Source organism: Scomber scombrus, chromosome 1 (genome assembly GCF_963691925.1).
Source record: "Scomber scombrus chromosome 1, fScoSco1.1, whole genome shotgun sequence".
NCBI classification, from domain to species: Eukaryota; Metazoa; Chordata; class Actinopteri; order Scombriformes; family Scombridae; genus Scomber; species Scomber scombrus.
Window position 1 is genome coordinate 7,124,074 of NC_084970.1, and position 15,611 is coordinate 7,139,684.

Consider the following 15,611-nt stretch of genomic DNA (forward strand, 5'->3'; position numbering starts at 1 on the left):
GGGCTGGGAGACTTCTGTTTGTCGTCAAAGAAAGAGATGAATCCTTGAAGCACAATTTATTGAATCATTTGTAATATTAAGCCATTGTTTACTTCTGAGACAGCTGTAATATTTGCTGTAAGTGAACCAACAGAACAGAGCAGGTGGCATATTTCAGTATGAACATCTTTTATACTATGTTAACAATCACATGTGCAGTTACAGCAGTGGTAATATTGATTCAGTAATCCACTTGTATGGATTGGATCTGTGACAATGTCAACCTAACACCACTAATCCTCCCAGTAAAACATAGGATTGACCAGTGAAACCAATGAAGGCTTCCTGTTTTATTGTAGAAGAAAGAAAGAGGATATGAAACAATTTAAAGGTGATGGACACACATGCAGAAATCACTTTCCAGGTGAAGTTCTGATGGCCAAAATTACAGTATATAACATACTTTTAAAAAAATTAGTTAGATATATATATTAACCAACAACGTAAAAGACGAGGGAGGTGTGGAGCAAACAGTCAGAAAATATGGTTTTGGTGCATTATCTGTTTAATGAATAATACTGATTATTATTCTCTGAAGCAGTTAACATATCAAATGACTGGTTTTGAGTGACAAACAGTCAAAAACCCAAATATGCTGCATTATTATCATGGAAAACTGGGAAAAATTTGCAAATATTCAAATTTGAGGCACACACATAGAAGGTTAATCCAGTTAGACGGTGCCAACATGAGAGACAGTTCTTTCTAACATCATAAAAAAACAATAAAAAAACATTTCTTTGGGTGTCATTCAAGTTAACTAAAGTTGGATTCCCTGAGCTGGTTAAGCTGGCACTGCAATATTTGTGCATCCAGGGAACATCTCTCCCACCATCAGCTGGACCAGCTCCAGTGAACAAACTGTGCTCAACTCCAATCAATTAGCTGAAGGATTAAATGAAACCAATAAGACTGAAGTCTGTTGTGAACATTGGTGTAATCTATTTTATTGTTAACAGCTATGTGCTGATGAGGGCTACAGCAAGAAAAATGGGTTAGACTTTGTTTTTGACTGCTAGCTCTACAGCTTAGAAATTGCTCAGTCTCATCTAATGTTGTACAGCTTCATTTGCTATAGACAATATTTTAATTAACCATTTCTTGAATAGGGACAAAAAGGGAGTCTGAACAAAGCTTGATTGTGTTACTTTAATTTAAATATTTTTATTTTATTGCTCAAACTTACTTGAATTTTGTGATAATTATGATCCAAGCTAGGAGTTAGGAAACACTGTTATTAAGGAAAACTCACACTTCGAGCTATTTGTTAACCAACTACCTGCTGTGTTTGCTTTTCCTCTGTGTGTACTGTAAAGCACTTTGGATCAACTGTGATCTGTGCCATATGCTATATAAATAAAGTTGAATTTTGAGTTAACGTCCAATTACTGATGAAGGAAATTCCTTAAAAGTTTCATGACTAATATAAAGAGTGATTAAGAAAGTCCAAATAAAGAATCAAGAATAGACAAACCTGAAGTCTGTCCACATGAACTTTGACCCCTCCGATGTTGCCTTTCTTGAACGCTGCGAGCATGTCCAAGACTGGGTTGAAGCGGCTTCCCCTGGACAGATAGAGGTTAAATTTGATTCAATTCCAAACACAACACCCGGATTAAAAACCACATCAGTATGAAATCCTCATAGCTGAAACTTGCGAATAAATAAGCACACTTCATCCGAGCCTTCATTGCTTTATTCGGGTATGCTGTCGCCTCCTATACAGGTCATCATCCCGATCAATAGAAAACTAATGACTATTGAGTTCCTTCTGTGAGGACCCACCAACTCATTCTAGATGCTGCAGTGTGGCTGTTTAAACGTTTGTAGCACATTTAACATATGGCTCCTTGGAAAACGGTCAATACTGCTGTAATCAGCCCACCAGCCACACTATAGTGATACAAATGGGAAACATAATCACCCATTCAGCAAGCAAATACAGTAGCACCTTCCTGCTATAAAGATAAATAGAAGGGAAGAGAGGTGAGTAGAGTGTGAGAGAAAGATAGAAATATTGGAGTGGGAAAAGAAAAAAAAAAGTAAATTGTAACCGTCAAGACATTTTGTTGCAAGCTTGAGCCAGTATCAGACAGAAAGAGAGAGATAGAGGGTGATATAGGGAGGGATAGGACAAGGAGGAATGCAGGGAGAAAGCTATCAGAGGACAGGAAGACAGGGGGAAAAAAGATAAAAGAGCTATTATGGAGTGTGTATATTACTTGATGTTATCCTCGCGGATGAGAACCAGGAAGAGAGGACGTCCCCGCATCTTCCAGCACTGTTTGATGAACTGCAGGGCGTTCTGCACACACACACACACACACACACACACACACACACACACACACACACACACACACACACACACACACACACACACACACACACACACACACACCATTTCAGATTGGCATGGACATGTTGCTGGTTCAAAGCCTTTCAGTTTCCATTTTCTGAGCAGAAAGTGAAAGAGTGCTACCATTAAAGCTCAGCTTCCACGGCTGTCAAACTAAGTTTAAAAATGGAATCCGAAAGTTTTTGAACAAGATTAATCTATCTTCAAAATATGAGCAAACCTGAAATGAAGAGGTGGTACATTTTCAATACAAAATGGTGGTTGGAAATGTTGGTGAATGAGGGCCGCGTTTAAAATAATGAAATTATCTTTGATTCATTTCACGGTCTGTGGTAATGTTCCAAATCCTCTTTATTTCCCCCAAAATTAATGAATTTAATTTTATATCTGTTTAAAAATATTCCAACTGAACTACTTAAGATAGTTAAAAAACAAAACAAAAACAGCTTACTTATATAGCTATATATTATACAACTTAAAATATTCCAATATACTATATAAATAGTGATTAAGTGAAAAAAAAAAACTTGAGATATAAGCTGTATTTTTGTTTGTCAGACAGGGTGGGTCAGTATGTGAACAAATGGGAGGGGCTTTTTAAGTATATTAATGTAATGATTTGATGTGCTATGTGGAGTGATTAGAATCCAGGATAATAAGCACACATGGACTACAATGAAGATAAATTAAATTACGAATATAGATACCCATTAAGTGGTCATTGCAAGTGTAAAGAAAACTGGGGTTGTTTCCAGCTCAAACAAGCTGCTGTGTGAAGTACAAGATGAGGTGTGTATCAGTCAGAATACTGCTGGATAAGAGCTTACATTTCCGCCTCCCAATCCTGTGACCATGATCAGTCTTTTGATCATTCCTGCTAATGAATTACTATTAGTGCTCCATTTTACAAATTACTCATTTTTACCCCAAACTTCTAATTATTGTGTTTGAATTGTATGTGTAATAATCTTTGACATTACAATGTAAGCACTGAATCACTTACAGATAGCATTTGCCTTTTTCTGTGACAGCCAGTAAAATGAGTTAGCATTTAAATCAAATCAGCCCACTTCCTGTCTTTTTCACAAATGTCAGGCTCTTTAGATACGAGAAACTGAAAAAAAGTTCACCGAGCACATAAAAAGAAGTTAATTGTGGGGCTATTTGGGGCCAGTGGTAAGTTCCATGAGTGTGACCACGGCTTACCTTAATGTCATCGATCAGCAGCATGACATCTTGGGACAAGTAAAAGTCACTTAGATCAAACACTATTGGGTAGCACACCACCGTCTTGCCCAGGATACGATAAATCTGGAGGGGGACACACACACACACACACACACACACACACAAACTATCGCATTAGAAGACGGATGGCTCACAAGTAGCCACGTATACATTATTCTGGGCAGAGTATAAAACAAGTCATCAATCCTAAGATAGAGTGGACACACAGGAGCTACACAACCATTCCTGATAACACACACACACACACATACACATACACAGTACATAGACACAGCTGCTACAGGACTACCTTCACACATACAGATTGTCACAGGGGCCCACACACGCGTACCGACCCACTGATGATGATAATGTCCTCTGGCGGTCTGCCATCTTCCCCATAAATGTTCCATTATAATATTGTCTTTGCAATGCATTGGGAGCCATGATTCATTTGTTTGGCAACGTCTTTGTTTGAGAAAGCTGCTTTAGCTCAACTTATTTGGTCGTGCTATGACCTTCATTTGGGAGAAACTGCAAATGACATCTGCAAGAGACATTAGCAAGCGCACACACACATCAAATTGTAAAAGCACGCAAGTCCACGACCACATAATACGCACGCACACAGACACACTCACATACACACACGCGCCGGCTCTCTGACAGCAGCTTAGAATATTAAAATGCAGTCTTGAGAATAAGAACGATCTATTCAGCATTCACTGACACATACTGTATGAATGAAGAAGAATAAACTCTTGGATCTGAATATTTTTTGACTCTATATTGGGTTTCAGAGCTGTAGTCCACTCTTAAGAGCTCTGGGAAATTTATGCAGATCAATACATGGGAGTTACACTAGTAATCACCCATGACCTGTGCAGCAAGGATACACAGAGTGCACATATGTGTGCACACGTACCGGTATATACATGTGTGTGGGTGTGTGTGCATACCTTGCAGGTCCCGATGCAGCCAACTGGCCTATCTGGACGCCCACTCAACCCCAGCTTCTTGTTGACGGCGAGGAAACGGTACGCCTGCAGAAGGACATACACACGTACATGTATAACATTCAACAATGCACATGATCTTACTGCCATCCTTTCTGGTTTCAGAGAAAACTGAACACTGCATCTTTATCCGAACATTTCCCTGGGATCTTATTAGTATTGTCTCAAGATTAAAAGTAACACATTTGATTTGAAATGTTATGCAGCAGAGATCTTCAATTCCATGTCATAATGAAAGTGTAAATACATCATTCCGCTGTCCCACCGAGCCATTTCTGCTTTTGCTACTCATAAGCTGAAATTACCTCCATATGGCAGAACCACCTACTGATATTAGCTCTGTGCAAAGTTATGAGATGCAGCGATAATGAAAGGTCCCTGTGCTGCCATCTGTACCGTGCTTAGTAGACCCAAGCACACCCATGGGTGCTGGTGCTGATAACACGTTTGTACTCAGATGCAGAGGCCCATAAGAAGAGACACTGAGACCTAGCTGAACCCTCGTTACAATACATGTAGGATAGCATGCTGTCTTATATTATACACTGCAAAAACTATTTTAAAAACAAGCTTGTGGTAAGTACAAAGTAAGTTTGATACACATATCAAGCTTTCCTGTCTCACATATGAATATTATAATGTTAGCAGTGCCAGATTTACTACCAAAAATTCAGTCATAACAATGGGTCTTTAATTGCACACAGAAATTGACAAAAGCAGGTTTCTCATTTCTAGCCGACAACTTTCCTTTGATTTCGTCAGCTGAAATCACAGCTGTCTAGCCTGAGAACCTGACAAATCTGCTGAGCTCATGTTTTATTTGCTCTGCCAGATGCCAGGCTAACAGCTGTCACTAGCAGAATTTATCAGCTGTAGTTAGTTAGCTAATTAATGTTAAATCCATGAGCTGGTTGAAAAACTATTTCTCCAGTTGACTTAACCTCTTCCATTCCCTAAGGATGCTGACATCCTCAGCTCAGCTACTATCTTTTAGAGACTTTAGAGGGCTCAGTTTTAAAGCTATGGTGAAGATACTGATATCATATGAAACAAGACTACCTAAGGCATCCATTGATACCAACCATGCCAACTATGCCGGGAAGTTATGCTAAATTTTGGCAAGAGCTAAACTGGCATGGCCATTTCCAAATCACCTCAACATATCTGAGTGAAAATAGGATCTATGGGTACCCATGAGTCTCCCCTTTATAGACATATACCTTTATGCTAATCCCATGCAGTTTTTGGCAAAAACCATGCAGTTGCTTGCATATAGTATACATTTATTATTTTCACCTATTCTAAAAAGTAATGTATTTGAATATTTCCACATAATTGTATCCCTGAACATTCTTGCAATTGCATGAATTGGGTATGACTGGAAAGCTGAGACTCTTGCGGAGTCCAACTGTATTCATGTGAGATGATGTTAGTTCCCATGGTAGCCATTTCATATTTGACAATATTTTGAAACTTGACCTCACTGTATAAAAAGACCTATTGTGACCATAGGATAATCACAGCCTAATGAAACTTTATAAATGCAAACTAGAGACCAAGGGCATTTAGACGATGTATGGTTTCTTAGGAATATTGACAAAAAGGAGGGGTGCGGGGAGGTGTGGGAGGTTCTCAGCAATTTCTACAACAGAAGTACTCGCCATTTTATCGCAGAAAATGCAGTTCTTACGGAAATCCCCAAATGTCAAAAGTAACCAAAAGGTACCAAATCAAAGCATTTTTCTATGGCATTCCTCAATGTCTTGGTGTCTTAATGTGGTATATTGGAAGGATTTGTGACCATTTTTAATAACGAATTCTAGAGTGGTGTGAGATTTAAATTACAGCTAATTTGTGAAATGAAATTTGTTTTTATTACCCAGTTTGCAAAAGTCACGGCCTGGGAATCAAGACTCAGCCAGGTCCAACAGTCTCAGGGTGAAACCAAAAGATAAGTCAGATAAACTTGCAGAAGAAGTGCAGGATTGTTAGCTGAGAAATGTTAACATCAGCAGTGCAGATTGAGCGAGAGTCTGGCATTCATGCTTAACCGGGTTTGGCTGAAGAAGATGTCCTCAGGGTAGCTGACGTCAAATTTCACATTTAATTGGTGGACTGAAACTCTGTGATTTCAGCCAAGTCAGCTCAAACCTTCACAGGCAACATAAGCTCCAATTGACAAGACTGTTTTACATGATATCTTTTTCACTAATTGTGGCATCAGTTATACTGGTGCATGATAACAGAGACAGATAAAGAGCAAGACACAGACATCAGATAAATAGAAATACTTGACTGCTTTTTGACTGATACAGCAGTAATTACACAGTTATTATATAAAAGGGCAAAGCAAAGGAAAAGGTCATGGCCTGCTCCTGTAGCAATCTGTGAAATGCATTAAGAGATGGCGGCAAGGGGAATACAAAAGCTTCAGTTTCCAGAGTATTTCTTTAGGTGTTTCAAATAAGAGCTGCAATACATGAAGACAACCAAAAGGTGGTGCTCTGCTACTCCGGTGCACCTCCTTGTTGTTTGAAAAGCATGAGACGAACATAACAGGAGAACGCAAAGGATTGGAGCAATTAAAAGAAATAACACTAAAGGAAGAAAAGGTAATGTCTCTTTAAAAAAACAAATGTTAATTGAGGATTTAGTTGCAGTGCAATTAACTCCCCTAACAGGCAGAGATGAGACCTGGAGGAAATAAGCAGACGGAGGTTTGAAGAACCCCTGCACCCAACACTTCCTCTGTGCAGAATACCAATGAAGAACGACAACACGCAGGCAGCCTATCAAAGCATCCTTTCATTCCCTCGCATTTCCACTGACCGCAGCACAAACAGCAAGCTTGACAAGTGGTAGAGATAATACAAGCTGTATTTTTGCAGTGGCTTCAAGGTGCAAGATTGTACAACTAGTTACTGGCAAACTCTGCAAAACTTTTAATTCACCACCGGGGCATCGTTCCGTTTGATGGGGGCTCAGAAAGGAGTGGATTTTTCAACATTTTTGGTGCTGCTGGGTTGATGCCCCGAAGATTGTAAATGCAACTCTAGCTGTCATAAAATGTGCATAACAGATTTAGTTTTACGGTGGATGCTGTCATCTAAAAGTACATATAGTGAGTGTACAGGCTGGGACAGCTCAAAATGATACTATAAGTTCTTATTGAATTTGGTTTTGGCTTTGCGACAGTCTCTCTAACCACTAGGTTGTGTCATTAAAAGGTTTATAAAAAAAGATTTATAGTTTTTCACATTTGCCTTAAACAATTCTCTTGTAAAGTCCTTATTATGTGCAAAAAAATCATTCTAAACTCCAAAAGAAGTAAACATTACACAAGTTGGAGTCAGTCAAATCAAGCAGGTCTCTTCCAAAATTACAGTCTTTGTACTACTAAATTGCCTCTCCTTCTGTTTACCCCAACAACCTTTCTGTACTAGAAACACCAACTTTGGAGGATGTCCACTATGCGACAAACTCTGCCTGCTTGAGCCCTTATATTACCTTCTACTGAACTTTATGGACAGTATTTCTTTGTACAAAACCAGGACTGCATATTTGGACCCCCAGTGTAAATGGAAATTCTGCTATTTATCAGCCTGGGTCTTTTCATATTTATTGTTCATATTTGTCATAACAAAAGTAAACACAGAAAGTAGTCTCTTAGAAATCAGTGTAGTAGTTGTAGCAGACCACATACAGTAGCATGAATTGACTGTGTTCAGTTAAAATATGTTTGAGATGGCTTTTGTTAAATGGATGTTTTCTGAGAGAGGATGTGGGAGGCTCACATACTCCATCAACACCATTCCTGCTGGAGTCCCCATTTCTCAAATCTCTGTAACAGAGCTGGTGAGTGAAATGATATCAAGACCAATTGCTATTATGGACACAAATATGAAAAGACCACCAATCTTTATACGCTGTGTCTCTTTAGAGGATTTATTAATATCTATCATAACAGGAGAAGATAAATGAGAGACACAACAGAGAAAATGTCAGACGCCCATGTTGCATATCAGATATTAAACAGGGAGTGCAACATGTATAGCAGCTTACCTTAAAGAAGGCTATTTTTGGGGCAAAGCAGTGATTTGCAAGGGGATAAGCTTTAGGGCTGTGCGTGTGGGAATAACACATTGCAAAATGTAATTGCCACTCTCCCATTTTCAGGCAGCTGTTGTCAACATAATCAAACGGCTGCGAGGGACGAGGTGAGGTGAGCAAATGCAGCCCGCAGCACCGGAGATGGTGGTGACTCCGAGATAAACAGATTCTGTCGAGGAAGGAACGTCTGTCTGGGCTTCGGATTTAATATTCAGCACAGCGCCCGCTCTGACTCACAATTGCATATCCATCTGAGAGGCTGAGCACTACGCAGCAGAAAGAGGCAGAGGGGAGAGAAGGAAAAAGTAACAGGTATGACAGTTCAAAGGCAGATGATAGACCTGAGAGGGTGAGCTGTTTGGTATAACGGACATAATGGGGGCGGGGCAGGATGTAGGCCTAGAGGGGAGAATAGGGTTAGAGAAATGGATGTGATGGATATAGCAAGAGAGGCACAAAAGGTAGAAAGGCCTTGAATAAAAAGAACAGAGCCCAGCGAGATGATGTGACGGGATGAATTGTTTGTTTACAGGAGGTGACATGGAAAATAGACACCACATAACAGACATGATAGATGAGGAACAGAGGCCACAGAGGGTTTGAGTGACGGATTTGACAGAGGAGAGACAGAAGACGGGGAGATTGTAGACTTCAAACAACAGGCATGCAGATGAGGGACAGTATCTAGAGGAGAGACCAGCGTTTGAGTGACAGATAGGATGGAAAGTGAAACAGAAGTTGGAAGGCAGGTAGCGGTTGGTGTCTTAGATGTGACAGTACAAATGGTGTGATCTGTGACAGAAGAGTGGACGATATGGAAATAACAGAGAATAGAAGTTGTTGACAGGGGTATAAAATGCCCAGGTGGCCGGAACTCCTGGAAGAGACTGGGGCTTAGTGATGGATAAGGTTGCATACATAAACTGTATACAGGGACTGTTTTGTTGTAACAGAATAGGTGGGTTGAAAAAGAGGGCAGATCAAAAGAAGGACTGGTTAAAAATAACAGACATAACGGTGTAGATGTTGAGGTTAGTGTATAAAATGGTTTAGTTTATAGGGGAATAAAGCAACAGGAAAGAGACAGGAAAGTCAAATGTTGGAGATAGAAGAGTTAGAGTGATGTGATTGACATGACAGATCATTGTTCTGCTTATTTTGTCTTGCTGAAGTTAGTTATTAAAGTGATTTAAATTCCATCCATCTGAAGCTTTCGGCTTTTTTAAGTATCTCCTCAAAAACTCAAATTATCAGCTTTTTATGACCTTCAAATATTCGAATGTTGGAGTAAAGCACTTGTTAGGAAATGATTCAGAATTACCCACTCTGAATATTACAATTTAACATTCGGAATATCTTTAATCTTTTAAAGAACTGTCAACCCTGCTTTCAGTTCCATCCATCTCCAATTTGCCAAAGTGACATATTGACAGCTCCACCATTATGCTGATCAATCAACATGAACAATCACTGTTCAACTAATCAATCCCCTCAAACAACGTGCACCCTGTCTGTGATTGATGGGACAATCAAGAGGAAAATCTTAAGAGCAGGAAATCTTGGACTGACAAGCAGATGGACTGACTGAGCCAAGTCCTGCTGAGATATTGATAGCTAACTGCTGAAATGTAAACTGGCTGACTGTAAGATTGATTTGTGTAGTATTGGTGCAATGGGATCTATAGTGTATCCATAGACTGTAACAAAAAAAAAAAAAAAAGGACATAGCCACTGTGATGTCACCAATGGTTTGTGGACTACCATTTACAGTCCATGGTTAAATCTTGTGAAATAAGGCTGAAAACCATTCCAAAAAAAATGTACGTCTTGGAAAAATTGATCAGCCAGCTCCTTAGAGGGTGTTTTAGTACAATCAAATGCTGAATCAGACTTTTATAGGCAACCCAAATATTACAATTAACTTTTATGAACTGAGAGCAAACTGTGAATAACCTGGTATTACACCGAAGCATGAAATACAGCCTTCATTCCATCTTGTCAGTATTACGTTTTGCCTTGCCTAAGTGTGAAAACTACCTAGGCAAATACCTCTCTCTGCAGTTATTGGCAGGACAACATTATTCATGTCTGCTTTCCAAAACTGTTACAAATCATCATTTAAAAATAATTAAGTATATTGGTGTAACAGCACTGTGGTTAAGGTCTGGTTAGATTTAGGTACAAAAACCACTTGGTTAGGGTTAGGGAAAGATCATGGTTTAGGATCACTCATATGGTGGACCAGCAGGTGTTAGGTAGTGACTGAATCCCAAGGTACCCACACCCTAAAGTATACCCTGCTTTATTCTCTACTTTCTCTAAATGGGACCATAAATTGAGAGATAAACATCATGCTGTATTGAGGAATACTTTAAAATAGCGATTGAGACCATAAACTCATTAAGAAAGTGTTTACTGAGGTAATAAATCAACTGAGAAGTAAAGTCATTCTCACATTAGACTTTCATATCAAACTTGTTTTTGGAGCCAGTAGAGTTGTCCGCTACAGGTCATTAGAAAGAATGTATGTTTAAGGCACTTAAACATTGAACTGGCTTCACTTTTCAGACCGGGAGCTACTTGCTTGTCTTTATCAAGGTTTTCTCCCGTTAAATATCTTCAGAATTGTTCACAACAAAGGACAATGAATGGAAATCTCCTTTTTGTACAGTTAGAGAAAAGACATTTAACCGAGCAACAAGGCACTGCAGTCAATCATGAACTGCAAAATGTCTGCAATCAGCGAGGTTTCACCATTTGCTAACCCCTTCCCCAAACAGCGACTGCTCAATCATAGCTTAGCAACAATAAGTAGGCACAGCAGGCTTGTCAATCCTTGGATTTCTTCTCATGCTGGGGCGGTGTGTGTAGTAAGAGGGATACTGTGAGTATTAAGAGTTTGGGAGATGGTGTATTTCATTTTTAGCACTTGTGTAAGGAATGGATTAGACGCTGTGTTTATTTGCCTTATCTAGAGTAGTAGCTTAGTATTACTCTCTTGTTAGTGAACATCATTCAGCAAATGTTCCCTTTCATAACTTGAAGATGGGAGCTGGTGGTCCTGAATGCTACTCTATCCTAGTTTGTCCTGCTTTTTATTTGGCTTGGGGAAGTTTATACCTCCAGCAAATCCTGCTAAGCTCATTACCTGAGACAGTGTTAGGTTTGCCGAACAGCTTGCTTAGTCCTCATCCTCAAAGCCTTTTTTCCCTTTCTGTCTTTTTTCATAACCTATTATTTGAAAAAAAGTGAAGACTGCAGCATAAATCTAACCTCGGTGTTGCTCATCCACAATACTGTACTGTACTACTAGAGATAAGTGGCTCTACCCTGCAAGTCAAGAACGATTCTACGGCTGTGTCGGAAATCACTCCCTATCCGTCTGAAATCAAGGACTCGTCATTTCAAAAATGACTAAAAATTGTACCGCCATTATCATTGTAAAGTGCATGTGAGAATGGAAATCTTGACATAGCATAGTATTTGCACTGCGACAGTAACTAAGGCTTCGAGAAGGGTCAATTGTAATCTTGAGGACTGATTAGTGTGTGTTTGTGTTACCTTGACCAGTTCCTTCTGAGGCCAGATTTGGATGGGCTCCACCTGTTGGGGCGTCTGGGTCTGAATGCCGTAGGTGTTCAGGAAGACCTGGAGTCTACAAACACACACACACACACACACACACACACACACACACACACAAAATTACAATGTTACCATCTATAATTTTAGTCATTTTACATAGCTAATAGTGTATTTTCAGCACAGGTGCCCATATAACAGTCTCAAATCACACACACAATATATCTATTCAATTCTTTGTTATTTTACATTCCTTAAGGGGAAAATGTTTGAATTATAGAACTATCTAATAATTATCACCTAGTAAATCTGCTATTGTGTATTTATACAACAGCTGCGACCTTTAAATCTTTACCTTCAAGAAATATGTAACTAATGACTCTATAGTCCTTGTGAAGCTGCAGCTGTGTCAAGAGTCATAATAAATCTACTGGCTCTGTCTTCTTGTAAATATAAAGCTAATGTTAATGAGTCTCATTGTAAAATTTTACGTATTATGAGTCTATATTATTCAGCATAAGAGGACTGCGGTGAGAAAGATGAGTTCTGATGGGAACTTGCCAGCCAGAGTAATTGAAGCTACAGGTTAACAAGCTTCACATAGTCATTTGACCCTGTTTGACACACACACACCCACACTTTTACATATGTACCCCGCCGTGTGAACACACACACACACACACATACTCAAATGGACCCACGCACACAATGAAAAAGGTGACAAATGATGGCAGAGGTCAGGCTGAGCTTGGGCTTTATGAGCTCTGCACAATTACAGCGCTTAGCGGTTACGAACAGGAGAGAAAATAACGTCGCTTAATGGCCTGCAGCACATTAAGAGACACACACATGTACATATACATAGACACACACACACATACGTTACCTCTGGCTCTCAGCTATCAGGCACGTGTGAATCACAACATCATTATCTATGGGGCCCTGTGAGAGAGACAGAGAGCAGAGATTAACATGTGAACCATACCTCTGCTATATGTTACATATGTTGCATCAGAAGTTATGTAACATCAGTTTGTGTGTTTTCTCTTTTTGAAGATATTCCTCCTTTGGCAACAACTGTGAATTTCAAATAAACATGTTAAATGTGTATTTATGGGTTACATATGTTTAGGTCAAAGTGTTCTTTCACAGAAATACTGTTTTTACATGTTGACTCTTATGTAATAGCTATTTTTTTTACACTCTTGCTTGCTTTATTTGCTTGCTTTGGCAGTACCATTAATCTAACATCCACACCAATAAAAAACACTGGCAACAAGCTAAATTGATCTGACTCCAGTTGAGCTGATCATTTGAATTGTGTGTGTGTGTGTATGTATGTGTGTGTGTGTGTGGGTGTGTGTGTGTGCGTGTGTGTGTGTATGTGTGTGTGTCAGAGACACAAGAGGAGACAGTGGCTGAAATCAGAATTCAGCTCACTCTTTCATAAAGTGACAGTAGGCTTTGTTATTGCTGCCTCCACTCTCACATAATTTAAAACTCCCAATAACCAACAAAGGTTGATGAGAGACGCGGGAGCAGCAGGCTGGGAGGGACGGATAGGAATTATAAGGACGTGGGAGATGTGCAAAGGAAGGAAGAGCAGAAATGAGAGAAACATGAGGCTGGTTAAACTGACTTTTTTTCCCACTTTTGTGCAGAAAAAGTGAGATGAGTTGAAAATATAAATTACATTTGAATGGAGAAGTATGAGAAAGACAGGAGGGAGATAGGGGAGGCGTGATATTTCGACTGATTTTCTTTCCAAGATAGGACATATAATAAACAAATTAGCTTATAGATATATTGGTTATCATGTTAGGCTGTTCATCAAGTAGAAATGTGAAGATTTGCTGCTTTTCATATTGTTCTATCGTTGAATATCTTGGAGCTGACAGCTATAGTAAAAGAAAACAAACCTATAACAAGCTTATAAAATACAGTGCCTATAAAAGCATTGTCTAGTTTGAACGCCAAACTAGTGAAATCAGTTGTACCGCCTGACAGTTTAAAGGATAAGGCTGGTGATATTTATTTTCTTATTTTTTCTTATTGCCAGTAAATCCCACAAAAAGGTTCAAATGAGCAATGAATTCATCCTCCTACTAAGTCTTGCTTATGAATCCAAAGCGTGATTTATCTTCTTCCTCTGTGTTACAGAGCTCCGTTTCTGTCCAAAAACTATTAAAAACACATTAGTGAGCCAGATCATAGCGCTGGGTGAACATATTCCCTCATTACCAAGAACATGGGCACTGTAGTTTATTTTGAGTTAATCCCACACACACCATCCTGCTGCTGTAACTACTGACAAAATCACCAAATGTGTAATAATACGCCACTAAAAATTGTCCAAATGAAATGTGCTACTACTTTTGTTTGAGTTAAGTTTGCTGAAAACAACAGTACCAAGCTGTTTTGGGAAATTACTTTGCTTTTTTTTTTTTTTTTTTTAAGTTTGAGTGACAAATTGTTGGATGATAAAAATGTTGAATAATTGAAACATTCTCATTAAACCACTTTTCTAAATCAGTGTGCAGGCGTCTCCACAGGACACCTCTTCAATTTTTTTTGCTTTCTTAACATTGTAACAATGTGGTTGAACAATAACGCCGAGATAAGTACGAATACGACTGCATAATGGCTATTATAAAAGGACAAAATAAAAGTTAAACTTGAAAAAAAAAAAATCGAAGTCATAACAATAATGTTTTTTGGTAAGCTGTCTCCTCAAAATAAGGTAAAAAGGGAAGACAGTAGAAGGCTGTATACATAAAAAGCTTTTTAGAGCTTTCATAGCTGAGGCCTCAGAAGTAAGCAGTCAGGTAACGCTTTGTAGCAGTGCATGCAATCACGATTGGTCAAAACAGAGCAGCACATATTTCATGTTGAGGAGAGACAGGGAGAGAAGAGCGAGAGAAAAAGGGGAGAAGAGGGAACAAACAGGCCTTTCTCTGCAGTATTCTCAGACCTTTTGTGCTTTGGACAATCAGTGAAGAAACACAGAAGAGAGACATCACAGTTGTTTGTGTTGTAGTGGAAGACCTGAGCACTGAATAAATCCCATGCAGATGAAGCGAGAATGTTCTGAAGAGACAATTTGAATGTTTTTCATTGACAAAGACCTGCAGGCATTACATGTATACTGTATCAATGTGATTTTGGGGACAGAAACATGAAGAATGTCTGCAGCCGTCACTATTATCATCTGCAAAGAAACACACTTTTATTTGTGTGCTTCTATAATAATGACAACAAACTTATGAATAAACTCGATT

The 15,611-nt window shown here is 39.1% G+C and overlaps 1 protein-coding gene across 3 annotated transcripts in view; it reads right to left on the bottom strand.

Annotated features, from left to right (window-relative positions):
- Positions 1–15,611, bottom strand: part of phkb (phosphorylase kinase, beta) — a 103,966-nt gene that overhangs the window by 13,523 nt on the left and 74,832 nt on the right. For all 3 annotated transcript variants that reach the window (XM_062419705.1, XM_062419715.1, XM_062419725.1), the window contains 6 exons: positions 13,220–13,275; positions 12,313–12,406; positions 4,585–4,668; positions 3,605–3,709; positions 2,262–2,344; positions 1,514–1,604 (listed from right to left, as the gene is read on the bottom strand). In XM_062419705.1, the coding sequence (XP_062275689.1) occupies positions 1,514–1,604; positions 2,262–2,344; positions 3,605–3,709; positions 4,585–4,668; positions 12,313–12,406; positions 13,220–13,275 (513 nt within the window). The remainder of the gene's footprint in view (positions 1–1,513; positions 1,605–2,261; positions 2,345–3,604; positions 3,710–4,584; positions 4,669–12,312; positions 12,407–13,219; positions 13,276–15,611) is intronic.